At 49.5% G+C, this 24146-nt stretch overlaps 2 protein-coding genes across 4 annotated transcripts in view; both read right to left on the minus strand.

Moving 5' to 3' along the window:
* The window catches only part of TOM1 (target of myb1 membrane trafficking protein), a 46989-nt gene extending 31471 nt beyond the window's left edge, over positions 1-15518 (minus strand). The window contains exon 1 of the mRNA XM_060112659.1: positions 15358-15518. Within this exon, the coding sequence (XP_059968642.1) occupies positions 15358-15409 (52 nt within the window). The 5' untranslated portion in view covers positions 15410-15518. The remainder of the gene's footprint in view (positions 1-15357) is intronic.
* Positions 15519-19031: 3513 nt separating this feature from the next.
* Positions 19032-24146, minus strand: part of HMGXB4 (HMG-box containing 4) — a 32346-nt gene continuing 27231 nt past the window's right edge. For all 3 annotated transcript variants that reach the window (XM_060113052.1, XM_060113054.1, XM_060113053.1), the window contains 2 exons: positions 21849-21971; positions 19032-21344 (listed from right to left, as the gene is read on the minus strand). In XM_060113052.1, coding sequence (XP_059969035.1) covers positions 21300-21344; positions 21849-21971 — 168 coding nt within the window. In that variant the 3' untranslated portion in view covers positions 19032-21299. The remainder of the gene's footprint in view (positions 21345-21848; positions 21972-24146) is intronic.

Consider the following 24146-nt stretch of genomic DNA (forward strand, 5'->3'; position numbering starts at 1 on the left):
CATGCCCCTTCAAAGGCTCCCTTGCCCCCAGCTGGGCCCTTCCACAACGGGAATATTTTAACTTCCCAAGGTAGATGCTAGGTAACACCAAGCATTTGTTAGCTGTTAGCTGTTTATGTAAAGAAGGTGATTCAACCCTCACACCTACAGGGTGTACACTATTGTCCTTGTCCAACTAATGAGGAACCTGAGGCCAAGAGAGGTCACACATGGTGGAAAGGGAGGATGGCTGCTGATGCCACTGCCCCCGCCTCCCATCAGGAGTCAGGGAGCTCTGCTTTTCCAGAAGGCTCCGCCTGGACCACTCAGGCCATCTGCCCCCTCCCCCACTAGCAGCCCTCTCAGTGGTTCCTCCATTGGATCCCCTATGACCTCTCCCAGTGACCGCTGAAAACGATGGGCACCTCCCTTCTCCTGCAGGAGAGAGGGCGGGGTTTCAGAAGGGATTATGATCATTTTGGAACGGCAAGTGGGCTGCTCAGGGGGCAGCTGGGACATTTATGAGTAAGAGGCAAGCCATCCCAAGGAACCAAGGTGGATGCATCAGGACCCCTGGAGCACGAGTCTGATGCTAACCTGAGCACAGGTGCCAAGTTCTTTAGTCCTGAGTGCCAGTCGTGGGCAGAGCTATTAACAGGATGGAGTTTTTTGGAGGGAGTGGGGGGAAAGGGGGAGCTTCAGTCAGTCTAAATAGGTAGGGGGGCGGGTGGAGAGGAAGAGGAGGAAGAGGCAAAAGAGAGACAAGAGCCATCTGAGCAATTCCAGAAGAGAGGTGTACCCAGACCCCTCCCCTCAGATCTGGGGAGAAGTCTAAGACTTCCTTAATAAACATGTCCAAGGGGCAGGCATGCTCCATTAAGGGCAGAACTTTAAACCCACAGGAATCTGGGGATATGTGTTTTATTTTTGGTTTTAACCACAAAAGTAACTCAGCTGGCTATTTTAAGAAGGGGGAATAAAAACACTGACAATAGTTACCAGTTCTAAGACAGCCCGCTGACCTGCCCAGCTCTGGGCTGTTGGCAGTAACCTACGGAGGCCCTGCCCTTGTCCCCAGCTCCTGAGGAAGCTGGGCCCTGCAAACCACCTGCTGTTGTCGGGGGCTGGCGGGCGGTGGATGGGGTCCGCCGGATGTCTTTGTGTCTGCTCTGTCCTCTCCACGTGGGGCTGGTGCCCGCACAGCCGGGCTGGGCGGTGGCACAGCTTTGGAGTGGGATGAGCCTGGCCCCACCTCTGAACTCGGAGACCACGGGCAAGGTTCCGAGCCTCGGAGTCTCAGTTTCCTCATCTGTGAAACCCGAAGAAGACTGACTGCCTCCCTCACAGGTGTTGGGACTCCTCAGTCAGACAATGTACGTATGGTGTCAGCTAAAGGGCAGCAACAGGTCGCTGCTAAGTCCCATGACTGTGACTTGGACCGAGAGCAGCAAAGAGTGGCCACCAGACACTCTCCAGCTCTGGGGCCCTGGTGTCAGCCCGCGCATCCTCGGGGGCACCCTGGGTATCTGGCGAGCCTGCCCTCTCGGCCATGGGGGAAGCCCTGCTTTGCAGGAAGCCATTTCTGCGGCGATCAGGGGACCCGTCATCAGCACTGTGGATGCGAGTCACACTGACCACCTCCTGCCAGGTCAGCCTGAGGGCAACAGCCTAGAGCCTTCTCCCCACCACCCTGCGTGTTCACTCACCGGGGTTCTAGCTGAGGGTTCCAGCTGCTCAATGCCTCCATCATCACGGCCACGGCCCTGGCTCAGGCACTGTCTCCCACCCAGACCTGGACCGTCACCTCCACACTCTCCTCTTCCAACATAAATCCAACCAGTGTTTTTCTCTGTCTAAGTGTCATCCATGGCCCCCCACTGCCTGAGGGTCAAAAACCGGACCTTTTCAGGGGCTGAGAGGGACAGCCGGGGCTGAGCTCAGCCCTGATCCACTGTGTTGTTCTCCCTCCCTTTGAGGGCCTTGTTCTTTCAGGCGTTGGGGCTTCTGCCTGGGATGCCCGGCTCCCCTTCAGGCCGGCACTGGTTCACAGGTGATGACGAGCCCACCCCGCACCGGCCCACCACACTGACTCGCTGGGCTGTCACCACACACCAAACACGGGGCTCTGCACTTCACAGCAGCTCCGCCGGCCGTCACCACAGCCCCTAAGGCAGAGGATGGGTACACTGAGGGGCACAGAGAGGCCAGTGGCTTGCCCATGTTCACACAGCTTGTACGTTGCAGGGCAGAGGTTTGAACCCAAAGAGGTCTGGTTCCCAAATCTGTACCCTTAACCACTAGGTTATGTGCCTCTCGAACATACTCAGCATGTGTCACGCAGGCCCCGGGAGCCATCAGAGAGCAAAACCAACCAGGTCCCGCCCTTGGGAAGCCTACAGTCTGGTGGGCGGCCACGAGTGACATTACAGAGGGCAAAAATGCCCTGACGGAAAAGAGCAGGCGCTGAGACAGTGGAGGGGCTGAGATTCAGGCATGCCGATGGGGACAGCTTTTAAGGCCCTACCCCAGTGTCGGCCCCACAGTGTCACCTCCAACAGGGCAAACGTGCCAGGCCTCATCCCGCACTGCGGCAGTAACACCGTGGACAACAGCGACCAAATGACCGGCCTTCGCTGCGTGTCAGCCTGTGCAGGACGCGGCGCGGACCTCTTGTCACTGCCCTACAGCCCCCACCACGTGTGGGCACAGCTGATGCCCACACCTGGCAGTGGAGTACGGGGATGCAGAGCCGGGCCCGGGGGCCTCTGGACCCGTGTGCTCTCCCTCTGCTCTGCCCCCGCCTGCCTCGGCTGGACCCTGAGCTCCGGGGACATCTCTGTGTCACCGGGGCCTACCCTCTGGTGAGAAGGAGGGCAGAGGGTCGGCCAACGTCTGCCAAGGAGTGGCCGAGCCTTCAGACCCCCTCGCCGCCCCAGTTCAGTGCTGAGCACCCGTCCCCACCCCGTCCCGGGGAACATTCCTCATGTTTCACTGACCCTAAGCTCCCTTGTCTACTCTTCTTTTTTTTTGGCCACACCACATGGCTTGCATGATCTTAGTTGCCTGACCAGGGATCGAACCGGGGCCCTGGCAGTGAAAGTGTGGAGTCCTAACCACTGGACCGCCAGGGAATTCCCCCCTTGTCCACTCTTGAGCCTCTCTGATATTGGGATGTTTCTTACAAACGATGACCTGTCAGAGCTCAGTTGGTAGATTTTTCTTTCTAGATTCAATCAAATATGGTTTGTAAATAGTAAGGAACTGTCTTAAAGGTCAAGGCCGATAGCAGCCCTAGTCCCACCTTGACTATGACCAGGTCTAGGGCAGGGCTCACCCACCAGGGGGATAGGGACAGAATGGGAGTTAGCTGACCGTGATCAAGCAAGCAGTGACACGGTGCGTCAGCTCTACCCAGAGCTCCCATGGGGGCCCTCTTTCGAGATCCTTCTCCCATGACTGGCACCCTTGCCAAGGTGCCCACAGCCGTTTTGTTTTTAGTCCACATTCATGGAATGTCATCTTTCCAGTGTAACGGCCACCTACTAACGTCACTCAAAGGAACCATGGTGAACCTCTGAGGAGATTTCCGTCTAGTTTTTACTGTTTTCAGGCTTTAAAAAACACATCTGTATCATTTTTTTTTTAAAGTGTGTAATGGTATTGTGATCATGGCTTGTTTGTTGGTTTCTAAATGGGAATCCTATTCCATACCCTTAAGAGACACGCTGAAATATTTATGAATGAAATGATATGCTGTTTGGAATCTGCTGTAAGTAGTACCCACCCCTTTGTTCGCCTCCGCTCACCCCCCCCCCACCAGCTGCCTCCATCCCTTGCCCAGTGCCCCTTTATCCCATCTGCCCCCCAGCTGCCTTCTAGATGCCCTCTTCCCGCCCATCTATTCTCCATCCTACGACACGCTCTGAGCAGCTACTGTTTGTCCAGCCCTGTGCCAGGTGCTAGAGAGGCAAAGAGGGAGAAGAGAATCCCTGCCCTTAGGGAGGCCCTACAGCGGTCAGGGAGAACAGCTGGACGGGCGTGTTCAGTGCAAAATGACAGGTGATGTGACTGAGGTCAGTCTGGGGCGCTGGGGGAGCCAGGAGCAGGGGGTCAGCACCTCAGGGGAACCGGGAAGGCTCCGGTGAGGAGGTGCCGACTGAGCTGAGCACAGAGCACAAGCTGCCAGGCTGGGGAAGGTGAGGAGGGACGTTCCTGGTAGAGGAAGAGCACGTGCTGAATGAATGAATCCGTGATGAAACGTCAGGGACGGCGGGAAGAAGAGCAGAGACTAGGGGCTTGAGGGTCAGTCTGAAGGACCTGAGGGAGGGAGAAAAGGCCGTGCTGAGACCGGGAAAGATCCAGGAGCCCAAGGGAGGCTGAGGGTCAGGAGGGAGCAAGGCAGCCGGAGGAGAAAGGCAATGATGCCAATGGCTTGGCAGACCAGTCCTCAAAGCCAGACAGAGGGAATCGGGCACAGACACCCCCTAGCCTGCCCCCCAGCCACTCCTTCCTCTTCCCCACCCAAAGCAGCAACCCCTCTCCCCTTTGCCAGAGCCCGGTCCAGGAGTGGGTGAGCTACCCAGTCCGGATCCCTGGGGAGTACAGGGTGTCGGCGGGGCCTTGTCGGGGAGGGGAGAGCCTTGTCCACCCCCCACCCCTCGGGTCTCCTCCTGTCCTCTCTTCTGGGAGCCAGCATGGGAGCACGGCGCCTGGAGCTTGGGCCGAGGAGGTGACACGCTCCGGACACAAAGCCAACGTATTCAGGACAGAGAAAGAAAGAGCCTGGGTGTTGCAATACATCGCGGATCTGTCAGACCAATCCTGGAACTGCCGACCTTCCAACTTCTGGCCAGGTAAGCCCAGTGCGTGGGGCCGGCTCGGCTGTGTCTCTCTGTCACAGCCGAGGTACCCCGAAGCCTGGTGGCAGGCTGCGGCGTGCAGACCGGCCTTCTCCCCGCTTCCTCCTCCCATCGTCTGGGCCTTCTGCCCGCTGCTCCCTGAGGGGCCTGCCCTGACCCCCAGAGGGCCTTCCCCTCCACGCTGGGCCAACGGCATTCTGCGCACACCACAACTACAAGCTCTGCTTAGTGTTACAGTAACCCTATAGCATTTACTTCTTTGTTTCTACGTCTCTCTCATTAGGCTGTGAGCTCAAGGATGGAGTTTACAGCTTGTGAGTCATTGAATTCTCTACACCACACAGGATGACCGGGCCTGTGAAAAACCTGCAGGATGTGTTTGATGAATGACTGAATGAAGGATGAGGCCATATTCACCACGACCATAAGCCCTTAGAGCACCTTAATTTAAATGAAGTACTCCCACTTTGGCCCTCATTGATCCCTTAGTAGCGGTTGTGCAGAAATCCTAATCTTTCTTCAGCTCAGCAGTCCTGTGAATATTTTTAAAAAGCACCATGTCCCTCCTTCATCTGACCTCCACGTTACCATCCTCAGTTCCTGTGACCACTCCATTGTGGAAGTGACTTCTAGAGCCTTCACCATTCCCACTGATCCCCCTGGGACACTGCCCAGCTGTGCTGTCCTCCTGGAAACAGTGTGGGAACCCATTCACCTACCCACGTGGGATATGGTATTTGTGTTAATTCACCCTGTGACTACACTGGATGTTTATCAACTCTACTGCATGGAACTGACTCCTGCAGAGCTTGTTGCTGTGAAAGACACTCTCCACTGGCCCACATTCTTGAGCTTTTCTAGTCTCCCTTGCAGCCAGAAGAGGCCCTGTGTTCTGGCCACGGAGATGTGAGTGGAATTTTCTTCCCAGTGGCTCCTGGGGAAGGTTTTCCTCTCCTGATAACAGAGGCAGCACCACAGGGTGCCTTCACCTGTGCTCTCTGTTACATGGGGGCTAGCAGGAGGAGGAAACCAATATGCTGAAGGTTGGGGTGGTGGGTGGAGAAATACAGAAAGAACCATTGGGAACAAACTCATCCTAGATGGACCCTGAACCCAGACGTTTTCACTCTAAAGGAGACCCGCCAGGTCCCTTTCCATTCTAAGGGGAAGCAATGAGGTGGGGAAGTTAGGAGAGTGGGATCTGGACACAGACAAATCCCAGTACAAGTCCTGACTGGAGCACTCACTAGCTGTGTGTCCCTGAGTGAATTCCTTAACCTCTCTGTGCCCTCGTTCCTCCCCTGCAAAATAGGGATAACGAAAGCACTCACCTTCCAGCGTTAGGTGAGGGGGAAATGAGAGAATGCACTTCACGTGCTTTGCATCCCACCTAGCACAACAGCCAACACCAAAACAAACATTACCAACGACAAAAATATCAGCCTAAAAGTCACTGTTTGAAAATTTCAAGCATGCCCATAAAATAGATTTTTAAATCACATACATGCAGAAGCCCTTCATTTTTCCCCAGCCAGCAAACTGTCCTGAAGCCTATTTTCCAAACGAATAGCTCTTTCCAGACCTAGCATGGAAAGTTCCATCAGTCTCCTAAGTTGCTGAGCCATCCTTCCTCAAAGCCCTGGCTGCCCCTCCCTTGCCATTTTGTAACCACAGGCCACAAAAGGAACTCTAAATACTTTACAGAGGCATAACTTTGGCAACCCACAATTTTAAAGCTGATATAACTAACTATAGTACCTAACTGAAGAAAATTTCAGTTAGATGAAGGACGGCTTTTAAAAAACTATCTAGGTAAGAAGGAGCAAGGCCATGAAAGTAGAGAGGCTTGAAGGGGCTGGTCAAGGTGTCTATGACATTCTTTTTTTGTTCCCCCAACTCACGAATGTAAAAGATGTTACTGACAAATGTGTGTATGTAGGTATGTATGTACCTATCAAGAGATTTAAGGAATTGCTTGTGCTATTGTGGAGGCCTGGCAAGTTCAAAATCTGCCGGGTAGACCAGCAGGCTGAAGACCCAGAGGACAGATTCAGCTTAAGTCCAAAGGTCGTCTGCTGGCAGAATTCCCCCTTCTTGGGAGGCCAGTCTTTCTTCTATTCAACGGACTGGATGAGGCACACACACACTACGGAGAGTAATCTGCTTTTCTCAAAGTCTGACTTAAATGTTAATTTCATCTAAAAAATACCTTCATATAAACATCTAGATTAACGTTTGGCTAAGTATCTGGGTACCATGGCCTGGCCAAGTTGATACATGAAGTTAACCACCCCAAGGGTTTATCCTGCATCAATACATCAAGTTCCACTGGAACAGGGGACACCTCTGTCCATCCTTCAATTCTCCTGGTCTCAGCCTGTGTGGCCTCGCTGGCTCCCTCCTTCCTTTCTCTACCTCCCCCTCAGGAGCAAAGCCCAGTTCCTCCCCATGGGTCTTGCACAGGTGCTTGGCTCTCTGTGGCATTTTTGGTGCTTTATCAATTGTCAAGTTTCCCACCTCCGTGGGGGAACAAGCCCCCCCGGAGGTTTTCTCACTTGCCTGCGGGATATTGGCTGGGAAGGGGAGGAGCTGGCACTTGAACCCAGATCTTCTGATGCAGGGTCTAAGCTCTGACCCTATTCAGACTGCTTACGTCCCAGGGGTCAAAACGTGCCACCTGGGAATATGCTAGGTGGGCTCATGGGCAAACGTAAAGACATTTTTAGAGTTACCTATTTACTTGAATGTCGAGTAGAAGGGAAAAAACACAAACTAGCTTATCAAAGTCATGATTTCAGGATATAATTACACAGGATAAGGTCAAATTTAAAAAGGTGGGTGAACAAAAGGAAAACACTCTGAAAATGAAACTAAAGGTGGTAGACGAAGGGCAGGAGTCTGGAGAGTGCTAGCCTAGACCGAGGCCTCCTTGGTGAGAAGGTAAAGAGTTAACTTGTCCTGAATCCTCCTGCTTCTCATGGGGCGATGGTCCCAGGCTAATTAGAAGATACTGAGGGTTTTTGTTTTTTTCTAAAACCAGAAGGACGGAACTCCAGGACTTTACTCTTATTTCTTTGAGCTCAGGGAGGGAACAAAACCTATTCACCAGTTCCATCTGTGGGGTCAGGCAAAGGCTTTAATTCCCAAGTGAGAACCGGCTCCACCCCACAGCCTGAAACCTGACCTGTCTGTGGCTGTGGCTGCCACCCAGCTTGCGACTGCTCATTCCCAGCGACACCAAGACCAGACAGAGGCTGTGCTGGAGCCAGGGCCCTGGGTGGGCACCTGGGCTCTGCCTCCAACTTAGACTACATCCCAGCCATGATGACAATACCGGGTAAAAAATCACAACAGCTAATAATTACGGACAATTACTGTCTGGCGGGCACCGGGCCAAATGCTTCACAACATGACAATACCACGATCTCCCAACACAGCAACGCAGCAATCCCAATTGATACGTGCTATTATTATCCTTATTTTTTAGTCAGGAAATTGGAGAACAGAGAGGTTAAGTAACTTGCTCCAGGTGACAAAGCAGGTGAAGGATAAACCAGGACTCAGACCACCTGGCCTGACTCAGGAGCACATCCTGGATGCCTTACTATGTACCATGCCGCGGACACAAAGCCCTTTCTAGACATTAGTCCCTGTTGTCCTTAAGACAGAAATTTTGGGTTCTAACCTGGCGCCAGCACTTATGGATCAAGGAGTTGGAGCTTCAAGATGCAAGGGCTCCCCACGGCACAGAGTGGGAAGCGGTAGAGATTCTGACTCAGGGGGTCCAGGGCTGGAGCATCCTCAAACATCTCTGACGGGGTGCTCTGGGACCCCAGTTTGAAGAACAAAGAACTTAACCATTCTGCCTCTGGCTAAGAGGTCAGCAAACTATAAACCCACGTGCCAAATGCAGTCTGCTTTTGCATGGCCCACAAGCTAAGGATGGTCTTTACATTTTTAAATGGTTGAAAAAAATCCAAAGAAGAATAGAATTTCATGGCACGTGAAAATTACATGAAACTCACATTTCAGTGTCCATAAATAAAGTTTGCTTGGAACACAGTCATGCCCTTTCATTGACTTATTGTCTGTCTGCTGTCGTGCTCTGATGGCAGAGTTGAGCAGTTTGCAGCAGAGGCCATGTGGACCATAAAATCCAAAATATTCACTATCTGGCCCTTTACAGAAAAAGTCTGCAAATCCTGGCCTAGTCTACCCTGCCAGCCATGCAGCATCCTCCTTACAGCCTCCCTCCCCTCCAACCTCTGCCTTCATACCTCCAGGGTTGGGGAGCTCACTCCCAAACAAGGCAGCCAGGCCCACTGTGAAAGGTGCTGGCACTGAGCTCCTCTGGTAACCGGACACTCTGCCCTCTAAGCCTGTGCAGTCGGTTCTGTCGCCCCCTCTGCAATGCCCATCCGTGTGCTTCTTTCCTCTAGCATCAGTCCTTCCCTGTCCTCATCGTCCCCTCAGCTGTTCAATTCTCTGGGAAACAGAGGGAGAATGGTGGCATCTCTGTGTTACAGGTAAGGGAGGCGGTGGAGAAGGAGTGTGACATAGTCAGCAGTGGAATTGCAGCTGGACCCAGGTCTCCCGCCGCCCAGCCTGGTGTCCCCTTGACAACCTTGCTTGAGTGTCCAGTTTGGTTTCCACTCATCACTCCCAAAATGGCAGCCCCGAGGGCCCGAGGTGTTCTCTTCCTGCTAATGCCTATGGTCTCTTACCTATGATGCCTTCTGGTGGCCCCCCTGGCTTGGCCTTCGTGGAACTAAGGGTGGCTCTCCCCGACCTTTCACCTCTCCCATCCATCCCAGGACTCAGTCTTCGGCTCTGGGCTCTCTGCCTGGTCCACCTTGCTCTCCCCACCCGCTACCAGGGGCTGGTCCCCAGGCACTGCCCGTGTTTATCATCTCTGCTGCTTGCAGCTTGCTCTCCCGAGTCACCTGCATCTCTAGTTCAAAGTGCCAGGGCTGAGCTGACAGCCTGAAGTGGAATATGGGGTTACTGGGTTGCCTTCTGACGTCTCTCTATAAGACACAGCCAGTAAGGGCTGTCCTCAGAGAATACCTGGGAAGGGTTTTTAAATCCTTGGAAGAAGAGGGCTGTGTCAACACCAGCTAGTACTCATCTGACGTCTCTCTATAAGACACAGCCAGTAAGGGCTGTCCTCAGAGAATACCTGGGAAGGGTTTTTAAATCCTTGGAAGAAGAGGGCTGTGTCAACACCAGCTAGTACTCATCTGACGTCTCTCTATAAGACACAGCCAGTAAGGGCTGTCCTCAGAGAATACCTGGGAAGGGTTTTTAAATCCTTGGAAGAAGAGGGCTGTGTCAACACCAGCTAGTACTCATCTGACGTCTCTCTATAAGACACAGCCAGTAAGGGCTGTCCTCAGAGAATACCTGGGAAGGGTTTTTAAATCCTTGGAAGAAGAGGGCTGTGTCAACACCAGCTAGTACTCAGCTATCTGTGATCCTTTCAGCCCCAGGTTGCTGCCCACGGGGAAACGGGAAGCTCTCCTGATAGATAAGGGTGTGTGGACAAAAAATGTCACCCGCCATTTCAGTAAACAAAGGCAGCTGTGGTCATCAAGCCGCTGGCCACTGCACACCCTCCCCTCACCAAAGGTGCACCTGAGTGGAATTCAGGATGGAGAAAAACAGGATATTGGCACTAGATACTGAAGATGCATGTCAAAGGACTGATTTCAATAAGCCCAGACTCTTCCATCTTCCCACACAGAGGAAAGCCCTAAAATCATTAACTTGAGATGTCTGTTTTTTGTGATTAAAATAATCTTTTGATGTTTGACTACTTTTTTTTTTCCCCCAGCAAAATCTCCTGTATATCTTGGCTCCTCCGTCACCTCTTTGGAACAGCCCCTCAGAGCTACCTGAGAGGCTGCCTCGCAGGCTGTGATCCTCAGTAAGGTCTCCAGATAAAACATAATTCTCAACTTTTAGGTTGTGCGTATTTTTCTTTAGTGGACAGGTGAGTGACCTGGAAACGTGCACAGGTCCAGGTGTGCGTTGCAATCAGAAAAGCTAGTCTGTGGGTCAAACAATAACTGGATGTTGGAGGGCTGGGATGCTGCATATTCCAAACAGGTGTTCATCAGCCAGAGGCAGTGTGGTGAGGGTACGAGAGAGGACCTGGGCTTTGCAGCCAGAGACTCTACTGAGCTGTGAAACCTTGGGAAGTGACACCTGCCTTCAGACTTACCTTTAGTGACATGGGAAAAAATAGCAAAACCCTGCAGGGTTGAAACTGAGTCCCCCTAAAACCGACTTCCTCTGCCGAGTTCCTGATTAAGCTCTCCATCCAAAACTACTCCCTTTCTTGTCCCACACCTGTTCCTCTCAAGATGGATGAATATCAAAGAAAAGGGGGCTTTGAAACTGAGCGGGACCCTGTGGGGTCCTTCTGGGCACAAAAGCTTTTCCGTGTCCCCTATTTCTTGTTTGTGGGAAAAAGGCTTCAGCCTCCTAAATCTCCCCGAGTGCCGAAGTGCAGATTCAAACAGTTACTAATTAGGGAAGGGAGGGAAGGCAGAAACAAAGGAAAGGCAGTCAAGAAACAATGGTGCAGCGATAAAGCAGAGTCCCAGCTCCTCCTCGAGGGATTTACTTAACAATCTGATACAAATCTCTGAGTTCTTCCTTAACAATCTGATACAAATCTCTGAGTTCTTCCGCTGGACCTGGGGGTCCCACCCAGGGGGAGGATGGTGACTTCGGGCCTGCACAAGCAGACCCCAGACTGGAGGGAACCAGAAGGCTGATGCCTGAGATTCCTGGAACACCATCATGTCACCTCCCCACCAACCAATCAGAGGAAAGTTACAAACCCTGCACTCCCCCCCACCCCGCAACCAGTTTTGCCTTTAAAAACTCCTCCCTGAAAACCATCAGGGAGTTTGGGTCTTTTGAGCACGAGCAGCCCATTCTCCTTGCTTGGCCCTTGCAATAAACCTTTCACTGCTCCAAACTGTTTGGTTTGTTTAGCCTCACTGTGCATTGGGCACACGCACTTGGGTTCGACAACAGGGTCGTGATACCAGCGTGGCACCTGGCATTTGCTCACGAACTGTTACTTTCCTTTTCTCCTTTCTTTCCTCCTACTATGTGCCAGGCACCATGCTAAGAGCCAAGGGTCTGGATCAGTAAGGTACAGCACCTGCCCTCAGGAAGTCCAGGCTAGCCGGGGAGACACATGCACAACTACTAACAGAATGGGACAGCGCTTTATTAGTGTGACGACGGTGAAAATAATAAAAATGATGATGATGTCTCCCCAGCACTGACAATGTGCCAGGCCCTCTCCACGGAGCAGCTCACTCCACTCTCACAACCGTCCTGAGAGGTGGATGCTGGTATAACCCCCATCCCCCCAGGAAAGAGCAGAGGCTCAGAGCCCAAAGGCAGACAGTGAGAGAGCCTGCAGAGCTAGGGCGATGGGAGGGCACAAAAGCAACGGCTGGATCTGAAGGCGTCACAGAAAGCCTCAGGGAGGAGGTGACGATGCCCGGGGCTTTGAAGGATGCACCGGGAGCAGGCAGAGGGAGCAGCAAGCACAAAGGGGTGTGGGTGGGTGGCTGGGGACTTTGTGAGTTGAGAGACACTCACCCCTGATTAACACCGTCAGGACCCACTGTGCTCAGGGCTGCCAACTGGACAGGGCTCTACTCTCAACAGAGAGATGGAGTTTGCAGGCTTGAGAAGAGATTATTTCACCCCTGCAGTTTACAGAAATGCAAGCAGCTAATACTAGGTCATTAGTAATAGTAATCACAGCCGGGTTTCCCTGGTGGCGCAGTGGTTGAGAGTCTGCCTGCCGATGCAGGAGACGCGGGTTCGTGCCCTGGTCCAGGAAGATCCCACATGCCGCTGAGCGGCTGGGCCCGTGAGCCATGGCCGCTGAGCCTGCGCGTCCGGAGCCTGTGCTCCGCAACGGGAGAGGCCACAGCAGTGAGAGGCCCGCGTACCACAAAAAAAAAAAAAAAAAAAAAAAAAATAGTAATCACAGCTGATCAGGGCTGTTGCCGTCTCTTTATCAAAAAAAGAAAAAAGAAAAGAAAAAAGGAATACTGAGGGTATTAACTCAAATGACAGACATTCTTCATTTAATCCTACTTTTAGAGCTTCTTCAGCTTTGGTTCAGATATCAGGGGCTCAGGGCAGTTCATCTCAGCTTTCCTATCGCTTCACTGGGGTCCTTGGGTGAGTCCTAGTCTCCACCTCCCCTCTCTGGGCCTCAGTCTCCTGTATAAAATGAAGGGGATGGGCTAGAACAGAGGGTTTTAATGTGTGGTTTCCAATCCAGTGGCCACCTCAGACCTATAGGGTCACAAACTCTGGGGATGGGGCCCAGCCTTCGATGCTTTAACAAGTCTTCCAAGGGATTCTGATGAGAGCCCTGGGTCACAAGAGCCCCAGGGTAAGGATCATTCCCGTAGTAAAACTTGCTCTGTGCTCTAAGGTATTAAGGGTTAGTAACTCTTTGGACTAAGTTATCTCTTGCCCAAGATAGGCAACCTTTCAGGGTAAGAAAAGAAACTGTTTTCTTTGACCATCTAAAGCTCAGAGTCCAGATGAGCTTTTCTAGAGAGGCTCAAGCACATGTGGCTGACTGGGAAGGCCAGAATTTTTGGGGGCGGGGGAGGGGTAGGAAGTCTCAAACTGGGCACGTGAGGAAAGCAGTGGTATCTGCAGCTAGAGAAATAAAGATGAGAGACAAGCTGCCTTCTCTTTTCAGCTCCAAAACAATGACTCACCTGTGCGCGTGTGCGTGTGCGCGCGCGTGTGTGCGTGTGTGTGCGTGTGTGTAGTAGGTGGGGCAGGGCGGTGGTCCTGAGAGGTGCAGCTTCCCCTCTCTTGTCCAGGAGCTTCCTGGTGTGTAAATTCTCTACTGACAGCCTCCTCTTGAAGACATTTCATTACAAAACCTCAGAAGAGCCACAAATGGCCATGGGGGCGATTTCAACAGAGCTGGGTCAACAGACTTAAGCGAGGTTTGGCTTCCAAGACAGTAAGAATGGAAAGAATATCTTGTCTAAAAGATCCAATTTTCCCAGTTTGAACTTAAGGCTAAAAACCATCAAAAAGTTGGAGAGAGTTTCACAGTACCGCCCTGGGCTTGTTCATGTAAGGAGGCACACCCAGACTGCCCTGGAGAGGTGTTAGCGGTTTGGGCCATGGCCTGTGGGTCCTCTCTGCATTTGTGGGCAGAAATGAGTGCCTATGAGACCAACTGTCCAGCCATTTTCAGGAATTCCGGACCCTCACTTGGCGGTGTCTCAGTAACAATAATAAATATTACCACTTTCTTTCTTTTCTTTTTTTTTTTTTTTTTTTGCAGTACGCGGGCCTCTCACTGTTGTGGCCCCTCCCGTTGAGGAGCACAGGCTCCGGACGCGCAGGCTCAGCGGCCATGGCTCACGGGCCCAGCCGCTCCGCTGCATGTGGGATCTTCCCGGACCGGGGCACGAACCAGTGTCCCCTGCATCGGCAGACGGACTCTCAACCACTGCGCCACCAGGGAAGCCCACCACTTTCTCTTATATAGCATCGGCCACGTGCCAGGCACTAAGTCCTTTACATTTATTAACGAGTTTAACCTACACAACAACCCCACGGAGGTAGGGATCATTATTATCCCCTAATCACAGGTGAGGAAGCCTCCCTACAGAGGCAACGTCACAGAACTAATAAGTCTCCCGTCAATAGGGGGCGAGAGATTCAGGAGACCTGGGCTCTGAGTGAGCCAGTGTCTCGGCCACAGGGCTTGGCCGTCCCTTCTACTGAGAAATGAGGGAGACCGAATCAGGTGGTTTCTAAGATCACTTCCAGCTCAGAGTCTGCGACTCCATGCGGTCCATTTGATGCCGGTTGGTGAGCGCGGCCAAGGCCGGCACGTCCTGAGGCTTTGGCCTGGCTTCCTCATGGAGCGGGTTCCTCAGCGTCTAGCCCCGGCCTGGGGGAGGCAGGGCTCCCTGTCCCCCTCCCCGCAAGACGCCCACCCAGCCGCCAAGCCTGGTCCTGGAGAATGGACTTCCAGCCCTTCTCAGGTATCCGTGTTCGCAGCGCCGAGTGAGCCAGGAATGAGACGGCAAGGGCCCAGGCGGCGCGACCTGCGCTGGGGAGGCGACGAGAGAAACATTCGAGGGGCCCATGGACTGCAAACCCACGCAGTCCCTTTAATCCCCCAAACTTTCTCCCTGGATTAGCGACCCTAGCAGCCGCACATTGGCTGAGTCGCAGCCGCCCGGACCCGCCTTCTCTCTTTATCTATTGGTTGCTGTAGGCATCCATCACAAGCCGAGGCTTCTTAGTGGGCCGCGGCTTTTGTCAATCAAAGCAGGCGGGAGGCTGGGCGGGGCCAGGTCAGGGAGAGACACTCCAGCCTCGTTCCTCTCCCTGCCTCCCTCAGGTGTGTAATTGGGGACCTGGAGGCACGCCTGGGGGCCGGTGCCGGGCGCGGAACCCTGCGCTGGGGCTGGGCCGGGCCCCGGGGACTTACCGATGCGCTGTCCCACCGGAGAGCTGAACGGGTTCCCCAGGAGAAAGTCCATCGCCACTGCTGCCGCTGCCGCTGCCGCTGCCACTGCCACTGCCACCAAGCCGGGGAATCAGCTGACAGCAACCACCAGCGCCGGACCCGTCACGTGACGCGCCGGACGGTCCTCGAGGAGGCGCGGCTGGGGCGGGGCGGAGGGAGTCTGGAGCCGGCCGCAGGCCCCGCCCCTGACGTGGAGGGTCGGCGCCTCGAGGCGGAGGGCAATGACCTCACTGCGGTTTACTCGGCGTCGGTGCACGTCACGCACGACTTCGGGCGGCTGCGGGCCTGGGGCGCTTGGGTCTAAGCCACGCCTTTCACGTCTTTTTAAGGATTTAGGGGCGTTGTGTTTGATCTCTACACACCCAGAAAACCCAGTCTCAGACCAGGGAAATGACTTGGGTAAGGTTACCCAGCAAGCTGAGACTCCAGCTCTCGCTCTTAGTTTTAGCCTCTAGGACCTCACTATGACTACACACCCACTGCTGGGTTTGACAGCCTCTCTGGCTTGTTGTCTCCCTGCCCAGAGAAGACTCTTCCTATTTGAAATCGAGGTCTCCCGGCTGCAAAATGTATCCTCTTTGCAGCCCGAATTCCCTTGCCTCAAAATAGGAGGGAAGGGCCGAGGGTTTTGCGACACCTTGACACTGAGACCCAACTCAGTGAATTGCAGCTAGGGACGGGCTAGAGCCCAGGGTGGCAGAAAGCACACAGATGTCACGAGTGGGTCCTGGGACCCATCTCAGCCATTCATTTACTGTGTGATTCAAACAGCGGGTTTCCATTTTCTCTGGATTCTGGAATTAGGTCAAGGACCTTTCTTTTTTTAGGTCACTGGCTCCTTTGAGAAAGTGTAGAAAGCAGCGGAGCCTTTCTGAAGAAAAAAGGCAGAGATACAATTTGACCTCAGGGAGTTTCTGGGGTCCCTGAGGTGCAGCAGTGGACCCGAAGCTAAGAATTAAGAATCTCAAAGGCTCTTCCCAGCTTTGTAATTCTAATATCTTCTTCAACCTTCTCGTGTGCTGTTTCAGCTATGTCATCTACTCATTAGATACCAATAGTAGATCTATTGGTTATTTTTTTTTTTTTTTGCTTCTAATGACATGCACTCCAAAAGATACAATAACCACTGCTTTGGTAGTTTGGGTTACTGCAGGATGCTTCAATATTTTGGGGGCATATCTGTGAATTTTAAATTTGAAAGGCTAGTAAACTGCAGAAATTTAGGACGATAGAAAACCTGAATTAGAACTTAATCACTTCCGTTAATCTGAGCAGTCATAGGGGCTGACATCTTTACCATACAACATAAAAGCTTTATGGAAGTCATGTACTTCTGTGCTTTGAAGTGTTTTAATAATGCCCATACCCCCAGTAGTCTAGGTGCTCTTTGAGGGCTGGGATGCTATGTCCCTTTCTCTCACTGTTGTCCAGCACAATGACTAACGCATGAAAATCTAAATCAATCTACCTTTCTGTAACGGTATTTGGACTATAAGGGGGGATGTACACTTTTAAGATGATCTTCATGTCAGGTACCTTCCATGTTTTTCTTCATTTAAACATATTGCTTGGTTGTATGGAATATATTTAGCATTATTTTCCATTGGATTCTTCCATTAACAGCCTTTAACATCCCCATGTTGGGTGGTGATTTAACCAGAAGTTCTTGCCTTCTTGCACCACTCTGGTTTAAAGTGATTATGGCAGATCTTGGCTTTCTGCCAAGAATAAAACAGCCATAAGTTTTATCCTTCATGGTAAGAAACCATATACCCCCAAACAGGGACTGAAATCATAGCTGTATGCAAACAGAAAGCTATTTAGCTATTATATTAGAAATGGAAGTGTGTGGATTTTGTCAATACAATAGATAGGAATGTAAATTGCAAACATTAAGTGTAGTACAGAACTAATTAAAACTATGTGTTCAAAGTGTTTCCTAACAGGAACAAACTCATTTAGTAAAAAGTCTGTTTTAATTTAATTTTTCCTTTTAAGTGTTTTAGCAATATCAATATCAAAATGCCAGACACAAGAGGGAGGAGATATGGGGATATATGTATATGTATAGCTGATTCCCTTTGTTATAAAGCAGAAACTAACACACCATTGTAAAGCAATTATACTCCGATAAAGATGTTAAAAATAAAAAAAATAAAAAAAATCAAATGCCTTCCTAAGGATAAAAATGTTTAAGTCCTTTAAAATTGACATATCGCATAAATGTAACATAATTATATCCTTTAAGTAATTTTAGACAAAAAAATCAAGATACTTTGCCTCCAAAGCTTAAAGACAACAGGATGACAAGAAAAGTGAGGTCTGCATAGTAAAATCCAGCTAGGACAAAAGGACATTTGAACAATGAAAAGGTCTGACAGTTTTCCTACAATCACATTTGCTCAGGACTGCAGATAATGGAGAAGGATTCTGATGAATTACCTACACAATTTAACTTTGAAAGTGGCCTGGGGTTGAAGAGAGCCTCAGCTTTGGGGTCAGCTGTACCAGTGTGTTTATTCTGGCTTTGCCATTTACGTAACTGTATAAACTCAGGAAGAGTACTTTTCTGCATCTGTCTCCTCATTTGTAAAGGGGGATAATATTCATAAGGCCTTGGGGAGGATTAAGTGCAATAAAATTGCCAATCACTCTAGTCATTCAGTAATATAGCGGTCTCTTTTTTGCTGCCTCTCCATAAGAAGTGAGCCTCGGGCTTCCCTGGTGGCGCAGTGGTTGAGAGTCTGCCTGCCGATGCAGGGGATACGGGTTCGTGCCCCGGTCTGGGAGGATCCCACATGCCGCGGAGCGGCTGGGCCCGTGAGCCATGGCCGCTGGGCCTGCGCATCCGGAGCCTGTGCTCCGCAACGGGAGAGGCCACAACAGTGAGAGGCCCGCATACCGTAAAAAGAAAAAAAAAAAAAAAAAAAAAGAAGTGAGCCTTTCAACCAACCAATCATAGTATTTTGCTATTTACAACTGTTAACAACCTTGTGTTTGAATTGAAATTTTTACTTTGAAACGTCTAATCTCATATATTGAATGTTCACAATACTACTAAACTTCATGTCAGGCGGGCTGGCTTGCTTCAAGGCTTGGAGACAGGGAAGTGACATTAACACTATTTTACAGATTAGACTGCAGATGCCTATAAAGATTAAGTGACCTATCCAGTCCAACATCACTCAGTAAGGACAGTACTGAAACACATGGTTTAGCACAAGATTTGGATGTGATTCTTATACAAGACTGATATGTATTTCTTGAGTTAGGCCAACAATGTAATGTACAGACAATTTCATTTGCCAATGAGTAGAGCTACGCTTATCAGAGCCACTGGCTTTGCAGTTTGCAAGAGAGAAGATGAGAGTCTGCACGTAAAAGTTCCTAGAAACAGAGCAAGATGTTTGTTAGGAAGATGGCTGTGATCAGAAACTTGACCTCTATTCCAAATGGATTTTTTTTTAAAGAAAATTATGGTAGGATATAGTGTGAAAGACAGGTTTAAAACTCCATAGCAACTTTCGTTAGCAACAGGGAAAAGATAGCTGACACTGGACTACAAATATTAAAAATGTGATTTTTAATAATATAAGTACAAAATTTTATTTCTTTATACAACTGTAATGGGATTTGGATCAAACAGCTAGAATTTATTTAAAAAACAAAATAAAACAATGATATAAAAACTGCAAGAAGGTCTGAATCCAAAGTTTTTCCTCTAATAGTACCAAATACCACAAGGAACAGATTATACAAATGTGTACAAATTTTAAATACAAATACAATAGGTTTGGATTTTAAAGGAAAACAAACAAACAAAAAGCAGGTCCTCGTCAGGACTTCATTAATGTGTACAAATGACAATGGTAGGATTGACTTCTTTCTGTACTAATCCACGTCTCCGAGGCCCTTCCTTGATACCCTGTGTCAAACAGAAAACTGACATGGGTACAGAGGAGGCGTGGGATAGGTGCTAACACACAAAATTAAACCAGGATTTCTGCTCTTTGTGATTTTGGTTCCCAAGCATTCCTGTTTCCTTCTGTTTCCCAGTTAAATTTCAAAACTGCTCTGAGGTGAGAAAGGCATTCAGCAGCCAGAATACCTTTAAGAAACACAGCCCCTGGGCTTCCCTGGTGGCGCAGTGGTTGAGAGTCCACCTGCCGATGCAGGGGACACGGGTTTGTGCCCTGGTCCAGGAAGATCCCACATGCCGTGGAGCGGCTGGGCCCGCGAGCCGTGGCCGCTGAGCCTGCGCATCCGGAGCCTGTGCTCCGCAACGGGAGGGGCCACAACAGTGAGAGGCCCGCGTATCGCAAAAAAAAAAAAAAAAAAAGAAACACAGCCCTGTGACCACACTGGTGGGTAAAAAGGAAAGAATTAAGTAGGATGCAGCAGAATTAAATAGGCCGGCGGCACTGTCCTCAAAGATCTACTGTGACGCTGATGCTGCAGTGCTCTGTCCAGGCCAAGGGAAGAAAGCAGTCACCTCAGAGCCTGGTTTTGACATGGACTCTCAAACCGAATTTAAAAACAACGCTGAAGTGCTCAACTGTTTTCTTTGGAACTGGGAAGCAAAAGCCTGGTTCTTTGGAAATAAGGGCAGCTGGGAATGGTAACATTCCTTTTTATTTACTTTCTTGACATTATTCATTTGTAAAGAACTAGAATCCCAACATAATGACTCCTTTTTGAGGCACGATACCTTCAAGTGTAGATGATTTGGAGTTTGCAGAGGAGACCAGAGGAAGGAAGGGAGGCAGAAATGACAAATCTGTGTCTTCCACATGCTGTTGCTGGTGGAGGCTCTTGTTTTTAAATTATATATACAGAAATTTACAGGATAAATTAAAATCTAAGAGAGCTTAAAGAGTTAAATACACATAATTAAAACACACATTCACACACGCACATAAATAACCCTACATGAGAACAGAGTACTTTTTTCGCAATTCGCTTATGTGTGGAATGCAGAACGCTGTGTATCTGCCCAGCAGGGGAGCCAATGAGATGAACCCAGGAATCAGCCTGGGCAAAGCTCACCGTCCACACCCGCCAAGCAGCTAAGCAGCAGAACTGTGAGCTAAGCTGACGCGGCCAATGGAAGATACCAGCTCTTAGCCAATGGAAGATACCAGCTCTTAGCTCTGCAGACCAAATGCTCTGGGTCAGCTCACAACACAGGCCATTCAACTGGTGGCACTGACAGCTTTACCCTCTCCAGGGCTCACAAATCTCCTTGGCTCCGGCTGAGGCTGCCAATGGTACCAATGACTACAATAAGTTTTGCGACACGGACACTGGTAGAGCAGGAATTGGAATGAACCCCCTACTAAGTTCACTTAAGCCATCGCAATAACTTTCAGATGGGAACGATGTTATCACTTCCCACCTAGGTCACTTCAGTTGAAAAGCTTTGTACTTTCAGTTAACTGACATCTTCCCATAATCTTTCCCATTACATTTCAGACTGTAAGACAGGTAAGGCAAATGGTCAGTGATGGGTCTGGAGGTACAATTGAGTTTGGAAAAAAATCACATTTTAGCTGACCTTAAAGCGATGCACTTGGCATCCGGAACAAGCCCCCAGCCCCCAAGTTACACTGATTTTTAAGGCAGATTTATCCACCACAGTAGAAGAAAGAATCCCAAGCCCATATTCATGCCAAGGTTTCCTCTTGGCTAAACCTTTGCCATTTCACAAAATTATTAAAAGCAAAGTAGTTACAGTCCTATGTATATATTTTACATTTTATATATATATATATATATATATATATATGCATATATATAAAAATTTAAAACCTACACCCAGATGCCAGTGAAGGGATCTGGAACAGTCACATATACACAAGCCAGCAGCAGGCAGGATAAGGTTTCTGTCCCAGGAGTCTTTGCTGTCACAGTCCAGGCATGATGTAAGCAATGTTGTCTAGTGTGTTTGACTGCAAAACAAAGGAAAAAGGTTCAGCTGAAGAGTATTTTACCTTAGTTCCCTGAGACATATTTCTTTGTTCAAGGGACAAAGATGAGAAAGAAAATCTAGAGTTAGAGAAAACAGGGAGAGAGAAGATGTCACGCCGTTGTCTGTTATGCTGGGAGCTTTTCTGCTGACTTCTCCCATTAATCCTAGTAAAATAGAGGCAGGAGGCTCCTGTACTTTCTTTGTCTCTGGAAGAGCAAATAGGCAACACAGGAGGTGCAGTACCTTAAGGGCTACAACGCTTCTCTCCAAGGAGAGAAATCTTAGGAAATGGCGTGTTTGCTATTTCACTGAAAGCCTGGCATGCATTCAACACTCAGTGTCATGTTCCATGGGCCGACAGCCTATGGCAACGCTATATCCAGGAAGCTTTATGGGCTTGTGCTTGATAGGGCTCATTAAGGCAGGGCCTCTCTGGCTCCCAAGGGGTCTGGCCCCCCAAATCCCAGGAAACAAGGAAACTCACCAAGACCTGTTTGGGACAGCCATTCAACTCAGGTAGTTGTGTGGTCAGACACGCCAAGGGGCCAAGCGCACAGATGATGGAATCCAGAAGCACGGACAAACTGCCGGACACAGCAACCATGCCCTGAAAAGGAGAGCGTGACAGGTGAGGACTGCAGCTTGAATCACACTCCTGAGGCTCTCTCCAGGTTCTGGGTGAGTTCCTTGCACGGTTCTTTAAGTCCTGGGCGGTTCTATGAAACTTGTGGCAGAAATGGAAGGTCTCTGCTTTGATAGGAATACATTCCCAGGTTTCCTTTCTATATTCCTAATCCACTGTACCCTCTGTGAGACCTTAGGTTAGTCACTTAGGAACGGTAGGAAAAAACCCCAAAAAACCTATACTGAAAAATCGTAAAAAATGCCTCATCTATTCTGGAGACCTGCTGGGAAGATGATTTGTGGAGATCATGTATGCAAAAGTATTTTTCTTATGAACTCCACAAATATAGCTCAAATGTGATAACCATGAGAATTCTACACATTAACATTTAACACAAGCACACACACACTTCTCCACGTATGTGGCTTTTTTGATAGTGGATGATACCACTTTTCTGTTCTTTTTAAAATTTAACTTATAAAATGCATATTGTTTATATCTCTGTGATTCAAAGACATAACAAATAAGATTGCTTGCTACAAATAATGCTGCCCAGCTCTTGTATAATCTGCTTCAACCAGAAGTACTGTGAGGATATGTCACCTAGGAAGGCAGCACAGAAGCGTCCTTCAGAGAATGAGCTCTGGGCTCGAGATGCGGGGTCGAGAACCTGGCTATATCCCACTCACCGAGAGGGGCAAGCGGCTTTCTATGCTGTGCCTGAAAAACACAGTACTGAAAGCATCTGTAGCACGGAGCGGATTAAGTGAGACAACAGATATCAAGTACCTGGGGTGGTGCCTGGCACCTGGAAGTGCTCAGAAAGTTATCAATAATGATTACTACTATTACCAACATCTTCATCTCCAAAACTGCCTTTCTGGCTGCCTGCTAGGGCTTTCATTTTGGATATTTCTCAATCTCAACATACGGTAAAGAGAAATAACCTGCCCTTCCTCCTAGCATCCCTTCCTCTGCTAAAATCACCACCATTCACACATCTGCCCAGTCTCAAGGCCTTGCCACTGTTGACTTTTCTTTCCCTTCATTCTCCTTGTCCAATGTCTCCCCCCACTTCCAAGGCAGGCAGCAAAGTGTTAAAAGCATGGACCCTGAGGTCATGCCACCAAACTCAAGGCTCTGTTTCAGCACTTATGGGCTAAACTCTAGAGAAATTTCCTTAACTTAAGTCTGTTTTTCCTTCTCTAAAATAAGGGAACACAAATTTTGTTTCACAAAGTTGCAGTGTGAATTAAAGGAAAGGATGCATGTACAGCATTCTGAACCAAAGCTGCCTGAGTGAGCATTCAATGGAAGACAGCAATTAGTAATATTATTCCATACTTTTGCCCTACAGTTAATGATAACTAATATTTTATGTCTGACTCTCCCAATAAGCAACCTGAGAGCAGGAACCAAGTCATACTCGTTTTTATATCCTTCCAATAACTACTGGGGTTCTGCACAGAGCAAGCTCTCAATAAATACTTGTTAAATTAAATTCAAATCTTTGTCATGTCTAGTCTAGATTATTGTTATAACTTTTCCCTAATTCTGGTCTCTTTTCACTCCCAATCTAAAATAGAAGATATTCTCAGTGAAAACCAAATGAGAGCTCTGATCATTCCTCCCTACTCAAAAAATTCCGGTAGTTCCTGAGCAGTCACTTCCCTCTGTCGTTTGGACTATGCCCTTAATATTCAGCCTTCCTCTACCTTATGCATTGGATGTTCTAGTTTTTCATCATTTTAGCAATAAACCCCTTTGGAAATAATAAAACGTTAAATGGAACCCCAATATATAAAACAGCTAAAAGATCTGGTTAAAGTGGGAATGGGGGGTCTAGAGCCCCACTGGGTCTCTTTTGACCCATCTCTGGAGAAAACTCCAGGGCCGAGAAGCAGATGTTCTCTTGGTTTACGATGTCTCTCTCCAACATCTCCGTGATACCAAGTCCTGCTTATCCTTCCAGGTCCCGCTGGAACCCCACATCCCCTTCACAGAGCCTCTCCTGACCCCCTAACTCTCTGCTCTCGAGCGCTGCTGTAACTGCTTCAGGTGGCACAAAGCCACAGAATGAGAGCAGGCTGAGAAGTGGGGCAAGCTGCGCTTGGTCACAGCGAGTTGTGTAAACCTGTAATAACGGTCACTTAATTT

This window comes from Mesoplodon densirostris, chromosome 11 (genome assembly GCF_025265405.1).
Source record: "Mesoplodon densirostris isolate mMesDen1 chromosome 11, mMesDen1 primary haplotype, whole genome shotgun sequence".
NCBI lineage: Eukaryota > Metazoa > Chordata > Mammalia > Artiodactyla > Ziphiidae > Mesoplodon > Mesoplodon densirostris.